Source organism: Pleurodeles waltl, chromosome 6, assembly GCF_031143425.1.
Source record: "Pleurodeles waltl isolate 20211129_DDA chromosome 6, aPleWal1.hap1.20221129, whole genome shotgun sequence".
Lineage (NCBI taxonomy): Eukaryota > Metazoa > Chordata > Amphibia > Caudata > Salamandridae > Pleurodeles > Pleurodeles waltl.
This window is the reverse complement of record NC_090445.1, coordinates 698,659,357-698,682,848: the sequence shown is the minus strand read 5'-3', so window position 1 is coordinate 698,682,848 and position 23,492 is coordinate 698,659,357. Positions and strand designations below refer to the sequence as shown.

The 23,492-nt window shown below is 34.1% G+C and overlaps 1 protein-coding gene across 1 annotated transcript in view; it reads left to right on the top strand.

Annotated features, from left to right (window-relative positions):
- Positions 1–23,492, top strand: part of LOC138301685 (putative uncharacterized protein DDB_G0282133) — a 198,864-nt gene that overhangs the window by 132,774 nt on the left and 42,598 nt on the right. The window contains exons 44-50 of the mRNA XM_069242200.1: positions 2,360–2,419; positions 5,395–5,454; positions 8,430–8,489; positions 11,463–11,522; positions 14,498–14,557; positions 17,533–17,592; positions 20,568–20,627. Coding sequence (XP_069098301.1) covers positions 2,360–2,419; positions 5,395–5,454; positions 8,430–8,489; positions 11,463–11,522; positions 14,498–14,557; positions 17,533–17,592; positions 20,568–20,627 — 420 coding nt within the window. The remainder of the gene's footprint in view (positions 1–2,359; positions 2,420–5,394; positions 5,455–8,429; positions 8,490–11,462; positions 11,523–14,497; positions 14,558–17,532; positions 17,593–20,567; positions 20,628–23,492) is intronic.

Genomic DNA, 23,492 nt, shown 5'->3' with positions numbered 1-23,492 from the left:
TTATAGATGTCAATTCAATGAATATGTTTACCTTTGCCAGAAGTAGCAGTATAATTTGGCATGGGTGTATCAATTTACTTCTGAAACATAGTCTCCGAATTAATGGATTTTAGTACTGTAAGTCGCCCATTTTCAACATAAACTTTCAACTATATCACCATCAAAAGCACTGGAATACAAGAATAGCAATTATAGGTAAAAACTAATTGAATATAATATCTTTAAACTTGCCAAGGTTGATAGAAAATAAAGGAAAGCATTAAGAGCACACCAGGTCTTTGAAAATTAAGAATATATGCCTAATCCCGTCATTGGACCCAATGCAGTAATTCAACCCAATGCTGCAATTAACTCAAATTGTTTGATTTCATAAATACTACCTGGAAAAAAAAATTATAAACACATATAAGAATTCAGAACACTTGCTAACTTTGAAAATCCCTACCATAATTTCCAGTCACTATGGCAACATATCTTTCCTAAATAGTCCTAGCCCTAGATTGTGGCCTTCATATTCATTCATTCCATTGTTTCACTGCTTATTTGAGCATGACCTTTGAAGGAAGTGAAATGCAGGACACACATCCTAACGCAAATGTAATATTGGATATTTATAGAAAGGTGAAAGCTTTCCTTTGTAGAGTATTACATTTTTCTATAAAAAACAATGGATCTGACTCTCAAACTGCACATTGTGGGATGTCTTTTAGTACTACAAACCACACTACATGAGGTACTATAAAATGTAAGTTTTACCTAACATATGGTGTGGAGTTTGCTCCCTGACTGTCTAGTTTTCTTCCAAGTAAGTATATGTTTTAGTAGTGAACGTGGGACGGACACGGGGATGAGTGGTAAAAGGAAAAGACTTACTACTAAAGTTGATGTGATTAAGGAAGAGTAAGAGGGGTTTAAGGAGACTCAGGGAAGGGTTTAGGGAGGTATGCCAACCACCAGCATAAGAGTGAGACAAATGCATTAGTCACATGGTGGAGACAAGTTACTAACATTTCTGTACAAAGTTTCCAAGTTGAGTTTATCAATACCAAAAGTAGTAAACTTACAACAAAGAGTAAACATTCACAAAACTGTAACTTACATTTACAAATCAGGCCCATGGTTACTAGCAGCTGCGTTCCTATTCATGACAAAATCAGAGCTGCTGAAATATACATCAATTTAGGGTGAATTTACGTAAATATTCTTTCACAATTGCCTTTTTTTAATTCAACTGAAACATACATTTATAAGGTTAAATAAATCTTCTCTATCATTTTAGAGACAACAACCATAACTAAACCATCAACTCAAACACCAGAAATAACAGCAAAAACCAATCCAGGTAAACAGACAAAGACAATTGTAACTTTTCTACTTCTCTGACAAAAAGGTCATTGGAATGTGCTTACCTGGGTTACATAAAAGGTCTTACCTTGACATGCTTCACCACATATATTCTTATATCAAGTATGACAAACATGATTACTCACTTCATATGTTAAACAGATTGTGTAAATGGTCATTTGTGTCAGCCTTAGAAAAATCGAGTATAAAATAATTAGGCCATTCGAAAATATCTTGCTATCGCTGAAAATCTCAGACAAATTGTTGATGTAGGCTTTATAGATATTGCACATAATCTGATTGAGCTACCGGTGTCAAATTCCAAAAAAATATCCTTCCAGTGAAAAGGGTGGTTTAGTATCACATAACCCCAATTAGTATTGCAGAAGAATACATCTCTATATTGACTATATTTATTGGAGCCTTGCTTCTGACAAACTTCAAAATATTCAGTGGGAGTGAAGGGAATATATGAGTAAGTTTTACTTTCATTTCAATGACTTGAATTTTCTATCATTTTATTGATAAGTACATATGTCTAGGTTATTAGCTAGCAAGTGTCCATGGAATGATCTATCCTTCCTTAGCGCATTCTTGAAAGAATAATGAATTTCATTGAGAAATTACCCTCTCTTCGTGTCATAGAAATTTTCCTTTTATTTAGCTCTTTATGACGTTCATGGCTACCATGAAAAGTTTTAGTGAAATTTGTCAACTGATCCAATCTTTCTGAGTGACCTAGAAATCGTTTTTAGTGACATGTTCTACCTTTGCAAATTGCAAGAAATGTTTTAAGCTAGTCATCTGTAATAATGTGTTTGCCTTCATCCATAGTCCATGGCATGGATTTAAAGAGTGAGGTTTGATCGTTTCAACTAGCATACCTGGATGACAGCTCACCAATGAGCATTATTAACTTTTATGAGACATATTCATGGTTTCCTTCCATTCCCACTTCAAGAAATACACCCATAGAAATAAAGCTTATATAAGTACCATTTTTCTTTTTCATTAGAAACAACTTCTTCAAAAACATCACAAGCGCCACATGCAACAACGGGAACATCTTCTCCAGGTAAATGCAGCTTTACACACTTTATTTTTTATGCCTATCTGTGCAGCAAGAGTGGGTCCACATAATATATATATTTCTCTGGTAGCTGCCTGTTCAAATAAGCTCATTATTTTCTATTTGCAAAATCTATTCATGGTCTGTTTTTCTTCTAACATAAAGAGATGCACCTAAAGAACTAACCTTCACTTAAATAGCTTTTTTTGATTTTGATAGAGACAACAGCTTCAAAAACATCACAAACTCCACAAGCGACCACAGGAACATTCCCTCCAGGTAAATGTTGTTTGGTATACCTTTTTATTCCCATCTTTCTTTGCAACAAGAAGGGGGCTTAAGAAGGGCATGATACTATTTCCATTATTAAGAGCAAGAAGAGAGAGTTGTTGTACACTTATGTTCTCTAAGTTTAGGAATATATTCTTCAATCTCTTACATTTCTTTTTTTCACTTCAATGCAGTATAAGGCACATTCATAAAGTTAAAAGCAATGTAGAGCGATATTAGCATGAGTAAAACTTTCCATTGTGAGACTTCTCTTTTTTTTCTTCTAAATACGAAGTAAATAACATTTCCCTCACAGCCATGACTAACAGGACTGTTCTGGAATTGGAATTTGTTATAGATGTCAATTCAATGAATATGTTTACCTTTGCCAGAAGTAGCAGTATAATTTGGCATGGGTGTTTCAATTTACTTCTGAAACATAGTCTCAGAATTAATGGATTTTAATACTGTAAGTGTCCCATTTTCAACATAAACTTTCAACTATATCACCATCAAAAGCGCTGGAATACAAGAATAGAAATTATTGGTAAAAACTAATTGAATATAATATCTTTAAACTTGCCAAGGTTGATAGAAAATAAAGGAAAGCATTAAGAGCACACCAGGTCTTTGAAAATTAAGAATATATGCCTAATCCCGTCATTGGACCCAATGCAGTAATTCAACCCAATGCTGCAATTAACTCAAATTGTTTGATTTCATAAATACTACCTGGAAAAAAAAATTATAAACACATATAAGAATTCAGAACACTTGCTAACTTTGAAAATCCCTGCCATAATTTCCAGTCACTATGGCAACATATCTTTCCTAAATAGTCCTAGCCCTAGATTGTGGCCTTCATATTCATTCTTTCCATTGTTTCACTGCTTATTTGAGCATGAACTTTGAAGGAAGTGAAATGCAGGACACACATCCTAAAGCAAATGTAATATTGGATATTTATAGAAAGGTGAAAGCTTTCCTTTGTAGAGTATTACATTTTTCTATAAAAAACGATGGATCTGACTCTCAAACCGCACATTGTGGGATGTCTTTTAGTACTACAAACCACACTACATGAGGTACTATCAAATGTAAGTTTTACCTTACATTTGGTGTGGAGTTTGCTCCCTGACTGTCTAGTCTTCTTCCAAGTAAGTATATGTTTTAGTAGTGAACGTGGGACGGACACGGGGATGAGTGGTAAAAGGAAAAGACTTACTACTAAAGTTGATGTGATTAAGGAAGAGTAAGAGGGGTTTAAGGAGAGTCAGGGAAGGGTTTAGGGAGGTATGCCAACCACCAGCATAAGAGTGAGCCAAATGCATTAGTCACATGGTGGAGACAAGTTACTAACATTTCTGTACTAAGTTTCCAAGTTGAGTTTATCAATATCAGAAGTAGTAAACTTACAATAAAGAGTAAACATTCACAAAACTGTAACTTACATTTACAAATCAGGCCCATGGTTACTAGCAGCTGCGTTCCTATTCATGACAAAATCAGAGCTGCTGAAATATACATCAATTTAGGGTGAATTTACGTAAATATTCTTTCACAATTGCCTTTTTTAAATTCAACTGAAACATACATTTATAAGGTTAAATAAATCTTCTCTATCATTTTAGAGACAACAACCATAACTAAACCATCAACTCAAACAACAGAAATAACAGCAAAAACCAATCCAGGTAAACAGACAAAGACAATTGTAACTTTTCTACTTCTCTGACAAGAAGGTCATTGGAATGTGCTTACCTGGGTTACATAAAAGGTCTTACCTTGACATACTTCACCACATATGTTCTTATATCAAGTATGACAAACATGATTACTTACTTCATATGTTAAACAGATTGTGTAAATGGTCATTTGTGTCAGCCTTAGAAAAATCGAGTATAAAATAATTAGGCCATTCGAAAATATCTTGCTATCGCTGAAAATCTCAGACAAATTGTTGATGTAGGCTTTATAGGTATTGTCCATAATCTGATTGAGCTACCGGTGTCAAATTCCAAAACAATATCCTTCCAGTGAAAAGGGTGGTTTAGTATCACATAACCCCAATTAGTATTGCAGAAGAATACATCTCTATATTGACTATATTTATTGGAGCCTTGCTTCTGACAAACTTCAAAATATTCAGTGGGAGTGAAGGGAATATATGAGTAAGTTTTACTTTCATTTCAATGACTTGAATTTTCTATCATTTTATTGATAAGTACATATGTCTAGGTTATTAGCTAGCAAGTGTCCATGGAATGATCTATCCTTCCTTAGCGCATTCTTGAAAGAATAATGAATTTCATTGAGAAATTACCCTCTCTTCGTGTCATAGAAATTTTCCTTTTATTTAGCTCTTTATGACGTTCATGGCTACCATGAAAAGTTTTAGTGAAATTTGTCAACTGATCCAATCTTTCTGAGTGACCTAGAAATCGTTTTTAGTGACATGTTCTACCTTTGCAAATTGCAAGAAATGTATTAAGATAGTCATCTGTAATAATGTGTTTGCCTTCATCCATAGTCCATGGCATGGATTTAAAGAGTGAGGTTTGATCGTTTCAACTAGCATACCTGGATGACAGCTCACCAATGAGCATTATTAACTTTTATGAGACATTTTCATGGTTTCCTTCCATTCCCACTTCAAGAAATACACCCATAGAAATAAAGCTTATATAAGTAACATTTTTCTTTTTCATTAGAAACAACTTCTTCAAAAACATCACAAGCGCCACATGCAACAACGGGAACATCTTCTCAAGGTAAATGCAGCTTTACACACTTTATTTTTTATGCCTATCTGTGCAGCAAGAGTGGGTCCACATAATATATATATTTCTCTGGTAGCTGCCTGTTCAAATAAGCTCATTATTTTCAATTTGCAAAATCTATTCATGGTCTGTTTTTCTTCTAACATAAAAAGATGCACCTAAAGAACTAACCTTCACTTAAATAGCTTTTTTTGATTTTGATAGAGACAACAGCTTCAAAAACATCACAAACTCCACAAGCGACCACAGGAACATTCCCTCCAGGTAAATGTTGTTTGGTATACCTTTTTATTCCCATCTTTCTTTGCAACAAGAAGGGGGCTTAAGAAGGGCATGATACTATTTCCATTATTAAGAGCAAGAAGAGAGAGTTGTTGTACACTTATGTTCTCTAAGTTTAGGAATATATTCTTCAATCTCTTACATTTCTTTTTTTCACTTCAATGCAGTATAAGGCACATTCATAAAGTTAAAAGCAATGTAGAGCGATATTAGCATGAGTAAAACTTTCCATTGTGAGACTTCTCTTTTTTTTCTTCTAAATACGAAGTAAATAACATTTCCCTCACAGCCATGACTAACAGGACTGTTCTGGAATTGGAATTTGTTATAGATGTCAATTCAATGAATATGTTTACCTTTGCCAGAAGTAGCAGTATAATTTGGCATGGGTGTTTCAATTTACACCTGAAACATAGTCTCCGAATTAATGGATTTTAATACTGTAAGTCTCCCATTTTCAACAAAAACTTTCAACTATATCACCATCAAAAGCGCTGGAATACAAGAATAGCAATTATTGGTAAAAACTAATTGAATATAATATCTTTAAACTTGCCAAGGTTGATAGAAAATAAAGGAAAGCATTAAGAGCACACCAGGTCTTTGAAAATTAAGAATATATGCCTAATCCCGTCATTGGACCCAATGCAGTAATTCAACCCAATGCTGCAATTAACTCAAATTGTTTGATTTCATAAATACTACCTGGAAAAAAAATGTATAAACACATATAAGAATTCAGAACACTTGCTAACTTTGAAAATCCCTACCATAATTTCCAGTCACTATGGCAACATATCTTTCCTAAATAGTCCTAGCCCTAGATTGTGGCCTTCATATTCATTCTTTCCATTGTTTCACTGCTTATTTGAGCATGACCTTTGAAGGAAGTGAAATGCAGGACACACATCCTAACGCAAATGTAATATTGGATATTTATAGAAAGGTGAAAGCTTTCCTTTGTAGAGAATTACATTTTTCTATAAAAAACAATGGATCTGACTCTCAAACTGCACATTGTGGGATGTCTTTTAGTACTACAAACCACACTACATGAGGTACTATAAAATGTAAGTTTTACCTAACATATGGTGTGGAGTTTGCTCCCTGACTGTCTAGTTTTCTTCCAAGTAAGTATATGTTTTAGTAGTGAACGTGGGACGGACACGGGGATGAGTGGTAAAAGGATAAGACTTACTACTAAAGTTGATGTGATTAAGGAAGAGTAAGAGGGGTTTAAGGAGACTCAGGGAAGGGTTTAGGGAGGTATGCCAACCACCAGCATAAGAGTGAGCCAAATGCATTAGTCACATGGTGGAGACAAGTTACTAACATTTCTGTACTAAGTTTCCAAGTTGAGTTTATCAATATCAGAAGTAGTAAACTTACAATAAAGAGTAAACATTCACAAAACTGTAACTTACATTTACAAATCAGGCCCATGGTTACTAGCAGCTGCGTTCCTATTCATGACAAAATCAGAGCTGCTGAAATATACATCAATTTAGGGTGAATTTACGTAAATATTCTTTCACAATTGCCTTTTTTTAATTCAACTGAAACATACATTTATAAGGTTAAATAAATCTTCTCTATCATTTTAGAGACAACAACCATAACTAAACCATCAACTCAAACACCAGAAATAACAGCAAAAACCAATCCAGGTAAACAGACAAAGACAATTGTAACTTTTCTACTTCTCTGACAAAAAGGTCATTGGAATGTGCTTACCTGGGTTACATAAAAGGTCTTACCTTGACATGCTTCACCACATATATTCTTATATCAAGTATGACAAACATGATTACTCACTTCATATGTTAAACAGATTGTGTAAATGGTCATTTGTGTCAGCCTTAGAAAAATCGAGTATAAAATAATTAGGCCATTCGAAAATATCTTGCTATCGCTGAAAATCTCAGACAAATTGTTGATGTAGGCTTTATAGGTATTGCACATAATCTGATTGAGCTACCGGTGTCAAATTCCCAAAAAATATCCTTCCAGTGAAAAGGGTGGTTTAGTATCACATAACCCCAATTAGTATTGCAGAAGAATACATCTCTATATTGACTATATTTATTGGAGCCTTGCTTCTGACAAACTTCAAAATATTCAGTGGGAGTGAAGGGAATATATGAGTAAGTTTTACTTTCATTTCAATGACTTGAATTTTCTATCATTTTATTGATAAGTACATATGTCTAGGTTATTAGCTAGCAAGTGTCCATGGAATGATCTATCCTTCCTTAGCGCATTCTTGAAAGAATAATGAATTTCATTGAGAAATTACCCTCTCTTCGTGTCATAGAAATTTTCCTTTTATTTAGCTCTTTATGACGTTCATGGCTACCATGAAAAGTTTTAGTGAAATTTGTCAACTGATCCAATCTTTCTGAGTGACCTAGAAATCGTTTTTAGTGACATGTTCTACCTTTGCAAATTGCAAGAAATGTATTAAGCTAGTCATCTGTAATAATGTGTTTGCCTTCATCCATAGTCCATGGCATGGATTTAAAGAGTGAGGTTTGATCGTTTCAACTAGCATACCTGGATGACAGCTCACCAATGAGCATTATTAACTTTTATGAGACATATTCATGGTTTCCTTCCATTCCCACTTCAAGAAATACACCCATAGAAATAAAGCTTATATAAGTAAAATTTTTCTTTTTCATTAGAAACAACTTCTTCAAAAACATCACAAGCGCCACATGCAACAACGGGAACATCTTCTCCAGGTAAATGCAGCTTTACACACTTTATTTTTTATGCCTGTCTGTGCAGCAAGAGTGGGTCCACATAATATATATATTTCTCTGGTAGCTGCCTGTTCAAATAAGCTCATTATTTTCTATTTGCAAAATCTATTCATGGTCTGTTTTTCTTCTAACATAAAGAGATGCACCTAAAGAACTAACCTTCACTTAAATAGCTTTTTTTGATTTTGATAGAGACAACAGCTTCAAAAACATCACAAACTCCACAAGCGACCACAGGAACATTCCCTCCAGGTAAATGTTGTTTGGTATACCTTTTTATTCCCATCTTTCTTTGCAACAAGAAGGGGGCTTAAGAAGGGCATGATACTATTTCCATTATTAAGAGCAAGAAGAGAGAGTTGTTGTACACTTATGTTCTCTAAGTTTAGGAATATATTCTTCAATCTCTTATATTTCTTTTTTTCACTTCAATGCAGTATAAGGCACATTCATAAAGTTAAAAGCAATGTAGAGCGATATTAGCATGAGTAAAACTTTCCATTGTGAGACTTCTCTTTTTTTTCTTCTAAATACGAAGTAAATAACATTTCCCTCACAGCCATGACTAACAGGACTGTTCTGGAATTGGAATTTGTTATAGATGTCAATTCAATGAATATGTTTACCTTTGCCAGAAGTAGCAGTATAATTTGGCATGGGTGTTTCAATTTACTTCTGAAACATAGTCTCCGAATTAATGGATTTTAATACTGTAAGTGTCCCATTTTCAACATAAACTTTCAACTATATCACCATCAAAAGCGCTGGAATACAAGAATAGAAATTATTGGTAAAAACTAATTGAATATAATATCTTTAAACTTGCCAAGGTTGATAGAAAATAAAGGAAAGCATTAAGAGCACACCAGGTCTTTGAAAATTAAGAATATATGCCTAATCCCGTCATTGGACCCAATGCAGTAATTCAACCCAATGCTGCAATTAACTCAAATTGTTTGATTTCATAAATACTACCTGGAAAAAAAAATTATAAACACATATAAGAATTCAGAACACTTGCTAACTTTGAAAATCCCTACCATAATTTCCAGTCACTATGGCAACATATCTTTCCTAAATAGTCCTAGCCCTAGATTGTGGCCTTCATATTCATTCTTTCCATTGTTTCACTGCTTATTTGAGCATGAACTTTGAAGGAAGTGAAATGCAGGACACACATCCTAAAGCAAATGTAATATTGGATATTTATAGAAAGGTGAAAGCTTTCCTTTGTAGAGTATTACATTTTTCTATAAAATACGATGGATCTGACTCTCAAACTGCACATTGTGGGATGTCTTTTAGTACTACAAACCACACTACATGAGGTTCTATCAAATGTAAGTTTTACCTAACATTTGGTGTGGAGTTTGCTCCCTGACTGTCTAGTCTTCTTCCAAGTAAGTATATGTTTTAGTAGTGAACGTGGGACGGACACGGGGATGAGTGGTAAAAGGAAAAGACTTACTACTAAAGTTGATGTGATTAAGGAAGAGTAAGAGGGGTTTAAGGAGAGTCAGGGAAGGGTTTAGGGAGGTATGCCAACCACCAGCATAAGAGTGAGCCAAATGCATTAGTCACATGGTGGAGACAAGTTACTAACATTTCTGTACTAAGTTTCCAAGTTGAGTTTATCAATATCAGAAGTAGTAAACTTACAATAAAGAGTAAACATTCACAAAACTGTAACTTACATTTACAAATCAGGCCCATGGTTACTAGCAGCTGCGTTCCTATTCATGACAAAATCAGAGCTGCTGAAATATACATCAATTTAGGGTGAATTTACGTAATTATTCTTTCACAATTGCCTTTTTTAAATTCAACTGAAACATACATTTATAAGGTTAAATAAATCTTCTCTATCATTTTAGAGACAACAACCATAACTAAGCCATCAACTCAAACACCAGAAATAACAGCAAAAACCAATCCAGGTAAACAGACAAAGACAATTGTAACTTTTCTACTTCTCTGACAAAAAGGTCATTGGAATGTGCTTACCTGGGTTACATAAAAGGTCTTACCTTGACATACTTCACCACATATGTTCTTATATCAAGTATGACAAACATGATTACTTACTTCATATGTTAAACAGATTGTGTAAATGGTCATTTGTGTCAGCCTTAGAAAAATCGAGTATAAAATAATTAGGCCATTCGAAAATATCTTGCTATCGCTGAAAATCTCAGACAAATTGTTGATGTAGGCTTTATAGGTATTGTCCATAATCTGATTGAGCTACCGGTGTCAAATTCCAAAACAATATCCTTCCAGTGAAAAGGGTGGTTTAGTATCACATAACCCCAATTAGTATTGCAGAAGAATACATCTCTATATTGACTATATTTATTGGAGCCTTGCTTCTGACAAACTTCAAAATATTCAGTGGGAGTGATGGGAATATATGAGTAAGTTTTACTTTCATTTCAATGACTTGAATTTTCTATCATTTTATTGATAAGTACATATGTCTAGGTTATTAGCTAGCAAGTGTCCATGGAATGATCTATCCTTCCTTAGCGCATTCTTGAAAGAATAATGAATTTCATTGGGAAATTACCCTCTCTTCGTGTCATAGAAATTTTCCTTTTATTTAGCTCTTTATGACGCTCATGGCTACCATGAAAAGTTTTAGTGAAATTTGTCAACTGATCCAATCTTTCTGAGTGACCTAGAAATCGTTTTTAGTGACATGTTCTACCTTTGCAAATTGCAAGAAATGTATTAAGATAGTCATCTGTAATAATGTGTTTGCCTTCATCCATAGTCCATGGCATGGATTTAAAGAGTGAGGTTTGATCGTTTCAACTAGCATACCTGGATGACAGCTCACCAATGAGCATTATTAACTTTTATGAGACATATTCATGGTTTCCTTCCATTCCCACTTCAAGAAATACACCCATAGAAATAAAGCTTATAATTAACATTTTTCTTTTTCATTAGAAACAACTTCTTCAAAAACATCACAAGCGCCACATGCAACAACGGGAACATCTTCTCCAGGTAAATGCAGCTTTACACACTTTATTTTTTATGCCTATCTGTGCAGCAAGAGTGGGTCCACATAATATATATATTTCTCTGGTAGCTGCCTGTTCAAATAAGCTCATTATTTTCTATTTGCAAAATCTATTCATGGTCTGTTTTTCTTCTAACATAAAAAGATGCACCTAAAGAACTAACCTTCACTTAAATAGCTTTTTTTGATTTTGATAGAGACAACAGCTTCAAAAACATCACAAACTCCACAAGCGACCACAGGAACATTCCCTCCAGGTAAATGTTGTTTGGTATACCTTTTTATTGCCATCTTTCTTTGCAACAAGAAGGGGGCTTAAGAAGGGCATGATACTTTTTCCATTATTAAGAGCAAGAAGAGAGAGTTGTTGTACACTTATGTTCTCTAAGTTTAGGAATATATTCTTCAATCTCTTACATTTCTTTTTTTCACTTCAATGCAGTATAAGGCACATTCATAAAGTTAAAAGCAATGTAGAGCGATATTAGCATGAGTAAAACTTTCCATTGTGAGACTTCTCTTTTTTTTCTTCTAAATACGAAGTAAATAACATTTCCCTCACAGCCATGACTAACAGGACTGTTCTGGAATTGGAATTTGTTATAGATGTCAATTCAATGAATATGTTTACCTTTGCCAGAAGTAGCAGTATAATTTGGCATGGGTGTTTCAATTTACATCTGAAACATAGTCTCCGAATTAATGGATTTTAATACTGTAAGTCTCCCATTTTCAACATAAACTTTCAACTATATCACCATCAAAAGCGCTGGAATACAAGAATAGCAATTATTGGTAAAAACTAATTGAATATAATATCTTTAAACTTGCCAAGGTTGATAGAAAATAAAGGAAAGCATTAAGAGCACACCAGGTCTTTGAAAATTAAGAATATATGCCTAATCCCGTCATTGGACCCAATGCAGTAATTCAACCCAATGCTGCAATTAACTCAAATTGTTTGATTTCATAAATACTACCTGGAAATTTTTTTTATAAACACATATAAGAATTCAGAACACTTGCTAACTTTGAAAATCCCTACCATAATTTCCAGTCACTATGGCAACATATCTTTCCTAAATAGTCCTAGCCCTAGATTGTGGCCTTCATATTCATTCTTTCCATTGTTTCACTGCTTATTTGAGCATGACCTTTGAAGGAAGTGAAATGCAGGACACACATCCTAAAGCAAATGTAATATTGGATATTTATAGAAAGGTGAAAGCTTTCCTTTGTAGAGTATTACATTTTTCTATAAAAAACTATGGATCTGACTCTCAAACTGCACATTGTGGGATGTCTTTTAGTACTACAAACCACACTACATGAGGTACTATAAAATGTAAGTTTTACCTAACATTTGGTGTGGAGTTTGCTCCCTGACTGTCTAGTCTTCTTCCAAGTAAGTATATGTTTTAGTAGTGAACGTGGGACGGACACGGGGATGAGTGGTAAAAGGAAAAGACTTACTACTAAAGTTGATGTGATTAAGGAAGAGTAAGAGGGGTTTAAGGAGAGTCAGGGAAGGGTTTAGGGAGGTATGCCAACCACCAGCATAAGAGTGAGCCAAATGCATTAGTCACATGGTGGAGACAAGTTACTAACATTTCTGTACTAAGTTTCCAAGTTGAGTTTATCAATATCAGAAGTAGTAAACTTACAATAAAGAGTAAACATTCACAAAACTGTAACTTACATTTACAAATCAGGCCCATGGTTACTAGCAGCTGCGTTCCTATTCATGACAAAATCAGAGCTGCTGAAATATACATCAATTTAGGGTGAATTTACGTAAATATTCTTTCACAATTGCCTTTTTTTAATTCAACTGAAACATACATTTATAAGGTTAAATAAATCTTCTCTATCATTTTAGAGACAACAACCATAACTAAACCATCAACCCAAACACCAGAAATAACAGCAAAAACCAATCCAGGTAAACAGACAAAGACAATTGTAACTTTTCTACTTCTCTGACAAAAAGGTCATTTATATGTGCTTACCTGGGTTACATAAAAGGTCTTACCTTGACATACTTCACCACATATGTTCTTATATCAAGTATGACAAACATGATTACTTACTTCATATGTTAAACAGATTGTGTAAATGGTCATTTGTGTCAGCCTTAGAAAAATCGAGTATAAAATAATTAGGCCATTCGAAAATATCTTGCTATCGCTGAAAATCTCAGACAAATTGTTGATGTAGGCTTTATAGGTATTGTCCATAATCTGATTGAGCTACCGGTGTCAAATTCCAAAACAATATCCTTCCAGTGAAAATGGTGGTTTAGTATCACATAACCCCAATTAGTATTGCAGAAGAATACATCTCTATATTGACTATATTTATTGGAGCCTTGCTTCTGACAAACTTCAAAATATTCAGTGGGAGTGATGGGAATATATGAGTAAGTTTTACTTTCATTTCAATTACTTGAATTTTCTATCATTTTATTCATAAGTACATATGTCTAGGTTATTAGCTAGCAAGTGTCCATGCGATGATCTATCCTTCCTTAGCGCATTCTTGAAAGAATAATGAATTTCATTGGGAAATTACCCTCTCTTCGTGTCATAGAAATTTTCCTTTTATTTAGCTCTTTATGACGCTCATGGCTACCATGAAAAGTTTTAGTGAAATTTGTCAACTGATCCAATCTTTCTGAGTGACCTAGAAATCGTTTTTAGTGACATGTTCTACCTTTGCAAATTGCAAGAAATGTATTAAGATAGTCATCTGTAATAATGTGTTTGCCTTCATCCATAGTCCATGGCATGGATTTAAAGAGTGAGGTTTGATCGTTTCAACTAGCATACCTGGATGACAGCTCACCAATGAGCATTATTAACTTTTATGAGACATATTCATGGTTTCCTTCCATTCCCACTTCAAGAAATACACCCATAGAAATAAAGCTTATATAAGTAACATTTTTCTTTTTCATTAGAAACAACTTCTTCAAAAACATCACAAGCGCCACATGCAACAACGGGAACATCTTCTCCAGGTAAATGCAGCTTTACACACTTTATTTTGTATGCCTATCTGTGCAGCAAGAGTGGGTCCACATAATATATATATTTCTCTGGTAGCTGCCTGTTCAAATAAGCTCATTATTTTCTATTTGCAAAATCTATTCATGGTCTGTTTTTCTTCTAACATAAAAAGATGCACCTAAAGAACTAACCTTCACTTAAATAGCTTTTTTTGATTTTGATAGAGACAACAGCTTCAAAAACATCACAAACTCCACAAGCGACCACAGGAACATTCCCTCCAGGTAAATGTTGTTTGGTATACCTTTTTATTCCCATCTTTCTTTGCAACAAGAAGGGGGCTTAAGAAGGGCATGATACTATTTCCATTATTAAGAGCAAGAAGAGAGAGTTGTTGTACACTTATGTTCTCTAAGTTTAGGAATATATTCTTCAATCTCTTACATTTCTTTTTTTCACTTCAATGCAGTATAAGGCACATTCATAAAGTTAAAAGCAATGTAGAGCGATATTAGCATGAGTAAAACTTTCCATTGTGAGACTTCTCTTTTTTTTCTTCTAAATACGAAGTAAATAACATTTCCCTCACAGCCATGACTAACAGGACTGTTCTGGAATTGGAATTTGTTATAGATGTCAATTCAATGAATATGTTTACCTTTGCCAGAAGTAGCAGTATAATTTGGCATGGGTGTTTCAATTTACATCTGAAACATAGTCTCCGAATTAATGGATTTTAATACTGTAAGTCTCCCATTTTCAACATAAACTTTCAACTAAATCACCATCAAAAGCGCTGGAATACAAGAATAGCAATTATTGGTAAAAACTAATTGAATATAATATCTTTAAACTTGCCAAGGTTGATAGAAAATAAAGGAAAGCATTAAGAGCACACCAGGTCTTTGAAAATTAAGAATATATGCCTAATCCCGTCATTGGACCCAATGCAGTAATTCAACCCAATGCTGCAATTAACTCAAATTGTTTGATTTCATAAATACTACCTGGAAATTTTTTTTATAAACACATATAAGAATTCAGAACACTTGCTAACTTTGAAAATCCCTACCATAATTTCCAGTCACTATGGCAACATATCTTTCCTAAATAGTCCTAGCCCTAGATTGTGGCCTTCATATTCATTCTTTCCATTGTTTCACTGCTTATTTGAGCATGACCTTTGAAGGAAGTGAAATGCAGGACACACATCCTAAAGCAAATGTAATATTGGATATTTATAGAAAGGTGAAAGCTTTCCTTTGTAGAGTATTACATTTTTCTATAAAAAACTGTGGATCTGACTCTCAAACTGCACATTGTGGGATGTCTTTTAGTACTACAAACCACACTACATGAGGTACTATAAAATGTAAGTTTTACCTAACATTTGGTGTGGAGTTTGCTCCCTGACTGTCTAGTCTTCTTCCAAGTAAGTATATGTTTTAGTAGTGAACGTGGGACGGACACGGGGATGAGTGGTAAAAGGAAAAGACTTACTACTAAAGTTGATGTGATTAAGGAAGAGTAAGAGGGGTTTAAGGAGAGTCAGGGAAGGGTTTAGGGAGGTATGCCAACCACCAGCATAAGAGTGAGCCAAATGCATTAGTCACATGGTGGAGACAAGTTACTAACATTTCTGTACTAAGTTTCCAAGTTGAGTTTATCAATATCAGAAGTAGTAAACTTACAATAAAGAGTAAACATTCACAAAACTGTAACTTACATTTACAAATCAGGCCCATGGTTACTAGCAGCTGCGTTCCTATTCATGACAAAATCAGAGCTGCTGAAATATACATCAATTTAGGGTGAATTTACGTAAATATTCTTTCACAATTGCCTTTTTTTAATTCAACTGAAACATACATTTATAAGGTTAAATAAATCTTCTCTATCATTTTAGAGACAACAACCATAACTAAACCATCAACTCAAACACCAGAAATAACAGCAAAAACCAATCCAGGTAAACAGACAAAGACAATTGTAACTTTTCTACTTCTCTGACAAAAAGGTCATTTATATGTGCTTACCTGGGTTACATAAAAGGTCTTACCTTGACATACTTCACCACATATGTTCTTATATCAAGTATGACAAACATGATTACTTACTTCATATGTTAAACAGATTGTGTAAATGGTCATTTGTGTCAGCCTTAGAAAAATCGAGTATAAAATAATTAGGCCATTCGAAAATATCTAGCTATCGCTGAAAATCTCAGACAAATTGTTGATGTAGGCTTTATAGGTATTGTCCATAATCTGATTGAGCTACCGGTGTCAAATTCCAAAACAATATCCTTCCAGTGAAAAGGGTGGTTTGGTATCACATAACCCCAATTAGTATTGCAGAAGAATACATCTCTATATTGACTATATTTATTGGAGCCTTGCTTCTGACAAACTTCAAAATATTCAGTGGGAGTGATGGGAATATATGAGTAAGTTTTACTTTCATTTCAATGACTTGAATTTTCTATCATTTTATTGATAAGTACATATGTCTAGGTTATTAGCTAGCAAGTGTCCATGGAATGATCTATCCTTCCTTAGCGCATTCTTGAAAGAATAATGAATTTCATTGGGAAATTACCCTCTCTTCGTGTCATAGAAATTTTCCTTTTATTTAGCTCTTTATGACGCTCATGGCTACCATGAAAAGTTTTAGTGAAATTTGTCAACTGATCCAATCTTTCTGAGTGACCTAGAAATCGTTTTTAGTGACATGTTCTACCTTTGCAAATTGCAAGAAATGTATTAAGATAGTCATCTGTAATAATGTGTTTGCCTTCATCCATAGTCCATGGCATGGATTTAAAGAGTGAGCTTTGATCGTTTCAACTAGCATACCTGGATGACAGCTCACCAATGAGCATTATTAACTTTTATGAGACATATTCATGGTTTCCTTCCATTTCCACTTCAAGAAATACACCCATAGAAATAAAGCTTATATAAGTAACATTTTTCTTTTTCATTAGAAACAACTTCTTCAAAAACATCACAAGCGCCACATGCAACAACGGGAACATCTTCTCCAGGTAAATGCAGCTTTACACACTTTATTTTGTATGCCTATCTGTGCAGCAAGAGTGGGTCCACATAATATATATATTTCTCTGGTAGCTGCCTGTTCAAATAAGCTCATTATTTTCTATTTGCAAAATCTATTCATGGTCTGTTTTTCTTCTAACATAAAAAGATGCACCTAAAGAACTAACCTTCACTTAAATAGCTTTTTTTGATTTTGATAGAGACAACAGCTTCAAAAACATCACAAACTCCACAAGCGACCACAGGAACATTCCCTCCAGGTAAATGTTGTTTGGTATACCTTTTTATTCCCATCTTTCTTTGCAACAAGAAGGGGGCTTAAGAAGGGCATGATACTATTTCCATTATTAAGAGCAAGAAGAGAGAGTTGTTGTACACTTATGTTCTCTAAGTTTAGGAATATATTCTTCAATCTCTTACATTTCTTTTTTTCACTTCAATGCAGTATAAGGCACATTCATAAAGTTAAAAGCAATGTAGAGCGATATTAGCATGAGTAAAACTTTCCATTGTGAGACTTCTCTTTTTTTTCTTCTAAATTCGAAGTAAATAACATTTCCCTCACAGCCATGACTAACAGGACTGTTCTGGAATTGGAATTTGTTATAGATGTCAATTCAAGGAATATGTTTACCTTTGCCAGAAGTAGCAGTATAATTTGGCATGGGTGTTTCAATTTACATCTGAAACATAGTCTCCGAATTAATGGATTTTAATACTGTAAGTCTCCCATTTTCAACATAAACTTTCAACTATATCACCATCAAAAGCGCTGGAATACAAGAATAGCAATTATTGGTAAAAACTAATTGAATATAATATCTTTAAACTTGCCAAGGTTGATAGAAAATAAAGGAAAGCATTAAGAGCACACCAGGTCTTTGAAAATTAAGAATATATGCCTAATCCCGTCATTGGACCCAATGCAGTAATTCAACCCAATGCTGCAATTAACTCAAATTGTTTGATTTCATAAATACTACCTGGAAAAAAAATGTATAAACACATATAAGAATTCAGAACACTTGCTAACTTTGAAAATCCCTACCATAATTTCCAGTCACTATGGCAACATATCTTTCCTAAATAGTCCTAGCCCTAGATTGTGGCCTTCATATTCATTCTTTCCATTGTTTCACTGCTTATTTGAGCATGACCTTTGAAGGAAGTGAAATGCAGGACACACATCCTAACGCAAATGTAATATTGGATATTTATAGAAAGGTGAAAGCTTTCCTTTGTAGAGTATTACATTTTTCTATAAAAAACAATGGATCTGACTCTCAAACTGCACATTGTGGGATGTCTTTTAGTACTACAAACCACACTACATGAGGTACTATAAAATGTAAGTTTTACCTAACGTATGGTGTGGAGTTTGCTCCCTGACTGTCTAGTTTTCTTCCAAGTAAGTATATGTTTTAGTAGTGAACGTGGGACGGACACGGGGATGAGTGGTAAAAGGAAAAGACTTACTACTAAAGTTGATGTGATTAAGGAAGAGTAAGAGGGGTTTAAGGAGACTCAGGGAAGGGTTTAGGGAGGTATGCCAACCACCAGCATAAGAGTGAGCCAAATGCATTAGTCACATGGTGGAGACAAGTTACTAACATTTCTGTTCTAAGTTTCCAAGTTGAGTTTATCAATACCAAAAGTAGTAAACTTACAACAAAGAGTAAACATTCACAAAACTGTAACTTACATTTACAAATCAGGCCCATGGTTACTAGCAGCTGCGTTCCTATTCATGACAAAATCAGAGCTGCTGAAATATACATCAATTTAGGGTGAATTTACGTAAATATTCTTTCACAATTGCCTTTTTTTAATTCAACTGAAACATACATTTATAAGGTTAAATAAATCTTCTCTATCATTTTAGAGACAACAACCATAACTAAACCATCAACTCAAACACCAGAAATAACAGCAAAAACCAATCCAGGTAAACAGACAAAGACAATTGTAACTTTTCTACTTCTCTGACAAAAAGGTCATTGGAATGTGCTTACCTGGGTTACATAAAAGGTCTTACCTTGACATGCTTCACCACATATATTCTTATATCAAGTATGACAAACATGATTACTCACTTCATATGTTAAACAGATTGTGTAAATGGTCATTTGTGTCAGCCTTAGAAAAATCGAGTATAAAATAATTAGGCCATTCGAAAATATCTTGCTATCGCTGAAAATCTCAGGCAAATTGTTGATGTAGGCTTTATAGGTATTGCACATAATCTGATTGAGCTACCGGTGTCAAATTCCAAAAAAATATCCTTCCAGTGAAAAGGGTGGTTTAGTATCACATAACCCCAATTAGTATTGCAGAAGAATACATCTCTATATTGACTATATTTATTGGAGCCTTGCTTCTGACAAACTTCAAAATATTCAGTGGGAGTGAAGGGAATATATGAGTAAGTTTTACTTTCATTTCAATGACTTGAATTTTCTATCATTTTATTGATAAGTACATATGTCTAGGTTATTAGCTAGCAAGTGTCCATGGAATGATCTATCCTTCCTTAGCGCATTCTTGAAAGAATAATGAATTTCATTGAGAAATTACCCTCTCTTCGTGTCATAGAAATTTTCCTTTTATTTAGCTCTTTATGACGTTCATGGCTACCATGAAAAGTTTTAGTGAAATTTGTCAACTGATCCAATCTTTCTGAGTGACCTAGAAATCGTTTTTAGTGACATGTTCTACCTTTGCAAATTGCAAGAAATGTATTAAGCTAGTCATCTGTAATAATGTGTTTGCCTTCATCCATAGTCCATGGCATGGATTTAAAGAGTGAGGTTTGATCGTTTCAACTAGCATACCTGGATGACAGCTCACCAATGAGCATTATTAACTTTTATGAGACATATTCATGGTTTCCTTCCATTCCCACTTCAAGAAATACACCCATAGAAATAAAGCTTATATAAGTAACATTTTTCTTTTTCATTAGAAACAACTTCTTCAAAAACATCACAAGCGCCACATGCAACAACGGGAACATCTTCTCCAGGTAAATGCAGCTTTACACACTTTATTTTTTATGCCTGTCTGTGCAGCAAGAGTGGGTCCACATAATATATATATTTCTCTGGTAGCTGCCTGTTCAAATAAGCTCATTATTTTCTATTTGCAAAATCTATTCATGGTCTGTTTTTCTTCTAACATAAAGAGATGCACCTAAAGAACTAACCTTCACTTAAATAGCTTTTTTTGATTTTGATAGAGACAACAGCTTCAAAAACATCACAAACTCCACAAGCGACCACAGGAACATTCCCTCCAGGTAAATGTTGTTTGGTATACCTTTTTATTCCCATCTTTCTTTGCAACAAGAAGGGGGCTTAAGAAGGGCATGATACTATTTCCATTATTAAGAGCAAGAAGAGAGAGTTGTTGTACACTTATGTTCTCTAAGTTTAGGAATATATTCTTCAATCTCTTACATTTCTTTTTTTCACTTCAATGCAGTATAAGGCACATTCATAAAGTTAAAAGCAATGTAGAGCGATATTAGCATGAGTAAAACTTTCCATTGTGAGACTTCTCTTTTTTTTCTTCTAAATACGAAGTAAATAACATTTCCCTCACAGCCATGACTAACAGGACTGTTCTGGAATTGGAATTTGTTATAGATGTCAATTCAATGAATATGTTTACCTTTGCCAGAAGTAGCAGTATAATTTGGCATGGGTGTTTCAATTTACTTCTGAAACATAGTCTCCGAATTAATGGATTTTAATACTGTAAGTGTCCCATTTTCAACATAAACTTTCAACTATATCACCATCAAAAGCGCTGGAATACAAGAATAGAAATTATTGGTAAAACCTAATTGAATATAATATCTTTAAACTTGCCAAGGTTGATAGAAAATAAAGGAAAGCATTAAGAGCACACCAGGTCTTTGAAAATTAAGAATATATGCCTAATCCCGTCATTGGACCCAATGCAGTAATTCAACCCAATGCTGCAATTAACTCAAATTGTTTGATTTCATAAATACTACCTGGAAAAAAAAATTATAAACACATATAAGAATTCAGAACACTTGCTAACTTTGAAAATCCCTACCATAATTTCCAGTCATTATGGCAACATATCTTTCCTAAATAGTCCTAGCCCTAGATTGTGGCCTTCATATTCATTCTTTCCATTGTTTCACTGCTTATTTGAGCATGAACTTTGAAGGAAGTGAAATGCAGGACACACATCCTAAAGCAAATGTAATATTGGATATTTATAGAAAGGTGAAAGCTTTCCTTTGTAGAGTATTACATTTTTGTATAAAAAACGATGGATCTGACTCTCAAACTGCACATTGTTTGATGTCTTTTAGTACTACAAACCACACTACATGAGGTACTATCATATGTAAGTTTTACCTGACATTTGGTGTGGAGTTTGCTCCCTGACTGTCTAGTCTTCTTCCAAGTAAGTATATGTTTTAGTAGTGAACGTGGGACGGACACGGGGATGAGTGGTAAAAGGAAAAGACTTACTACTAAAGTTGATGTGATTAAGGAAGAGTAAGAGGGGTTTAAGGAGAGTCAGGGAAGGGTTTAGGGAGGTATGCCAACCACCAGCATAAGAGTGAGCCAAATGCATTAGTCACATGGTGGAGACAAGTTACTAACATTTCTGTACTAAGTTTCCAAGTTGAGTTTATCAATATCAGAAGTAGTAAACTTACAATAAAGAGTAAACATTCACAAAACTGTAACTTACATTTACAAATCAGGCCCATGGTTACTAGCAGCTGCGTTCCTATTCATGACAAAATCAGAGCTGCTGAAATATACATCAATTTAGGGTGAATTTACGTAAATATTCTTTCACAATTGCCTTTTTTAAATTCAACTGAAACATACATTTATAAGGTTAAATAAATCTTCTCTATCATTTTAGAGACAACAACCATAACTAAACCATCAACTCAAACACCAGAAATAACAGCAAAAACCAATCCAGGTAAACAGACAAAGACAATTGTAACTTTTCTACTTCTCTGACAAAAAGGTCATTTATATGTGCTTACCTGGGTTACATAAAAGGTCTTACCTTGACATACTTCACCACATATGTTCTTATATCAAGTATGACAAACATGATTACTTACTTCATATGTTAAACAGATTGTGTAAATGGTCATTTGTGTCAGCCTTAGAAAAATCGAGTATAAAATAATTAGGCCATTTGAAAATATCTTGCTATCGCTGAAAATCTCAGACAAATTGTTGATGTAGGCTTTATAGGTATTGTCCATAATCTGATTGAGCTACCGGTGTCAAATTCCAAAACAATATCCTTCCAGTGAAAAGGGTGGTTTAGTATCACATAACCCCAATTAGTATTGCAGAAGAATACATCTCTATATTGACTATATTTATTGGAGCCTTGCTTCTGACAAACTTCAAAATATTCAGTGGGAGTGATGGGAATATATGAGTAAGTTTTACTTTCATTTCAATGACTTGAATTTTCTATCATTTTATTGATAAGTACATATATCTAGGTTATTAGCTAGCAAGTGTCCATGGAATGATCTATCCTTCCTTAGCGCATTCTTGAAAGAATAATGAATTTCATTGGGAAATTACCCTCTCTTCGTGTCATAGAAATTTTCCTTTTATTTAGCTCTTTATGACGATCATGGCTACCATGAAAAGTTTTAGTGAAATTTGTCAACTGATCCAATCTTTCTGAGTGACCTAGAAATCGTTTTAGTGACATGTTCTACCTTTGCAAATTGCAAGAAATGTATTAAGATAGTCATCTGTAATAATGTGTTTGCCTTCATCCATAGTCCATGGCATGGATTTAAAGAGTGAGGTTTGATCGTTTCGACTAGCATACCTGGATGACAGCTCACCAATGA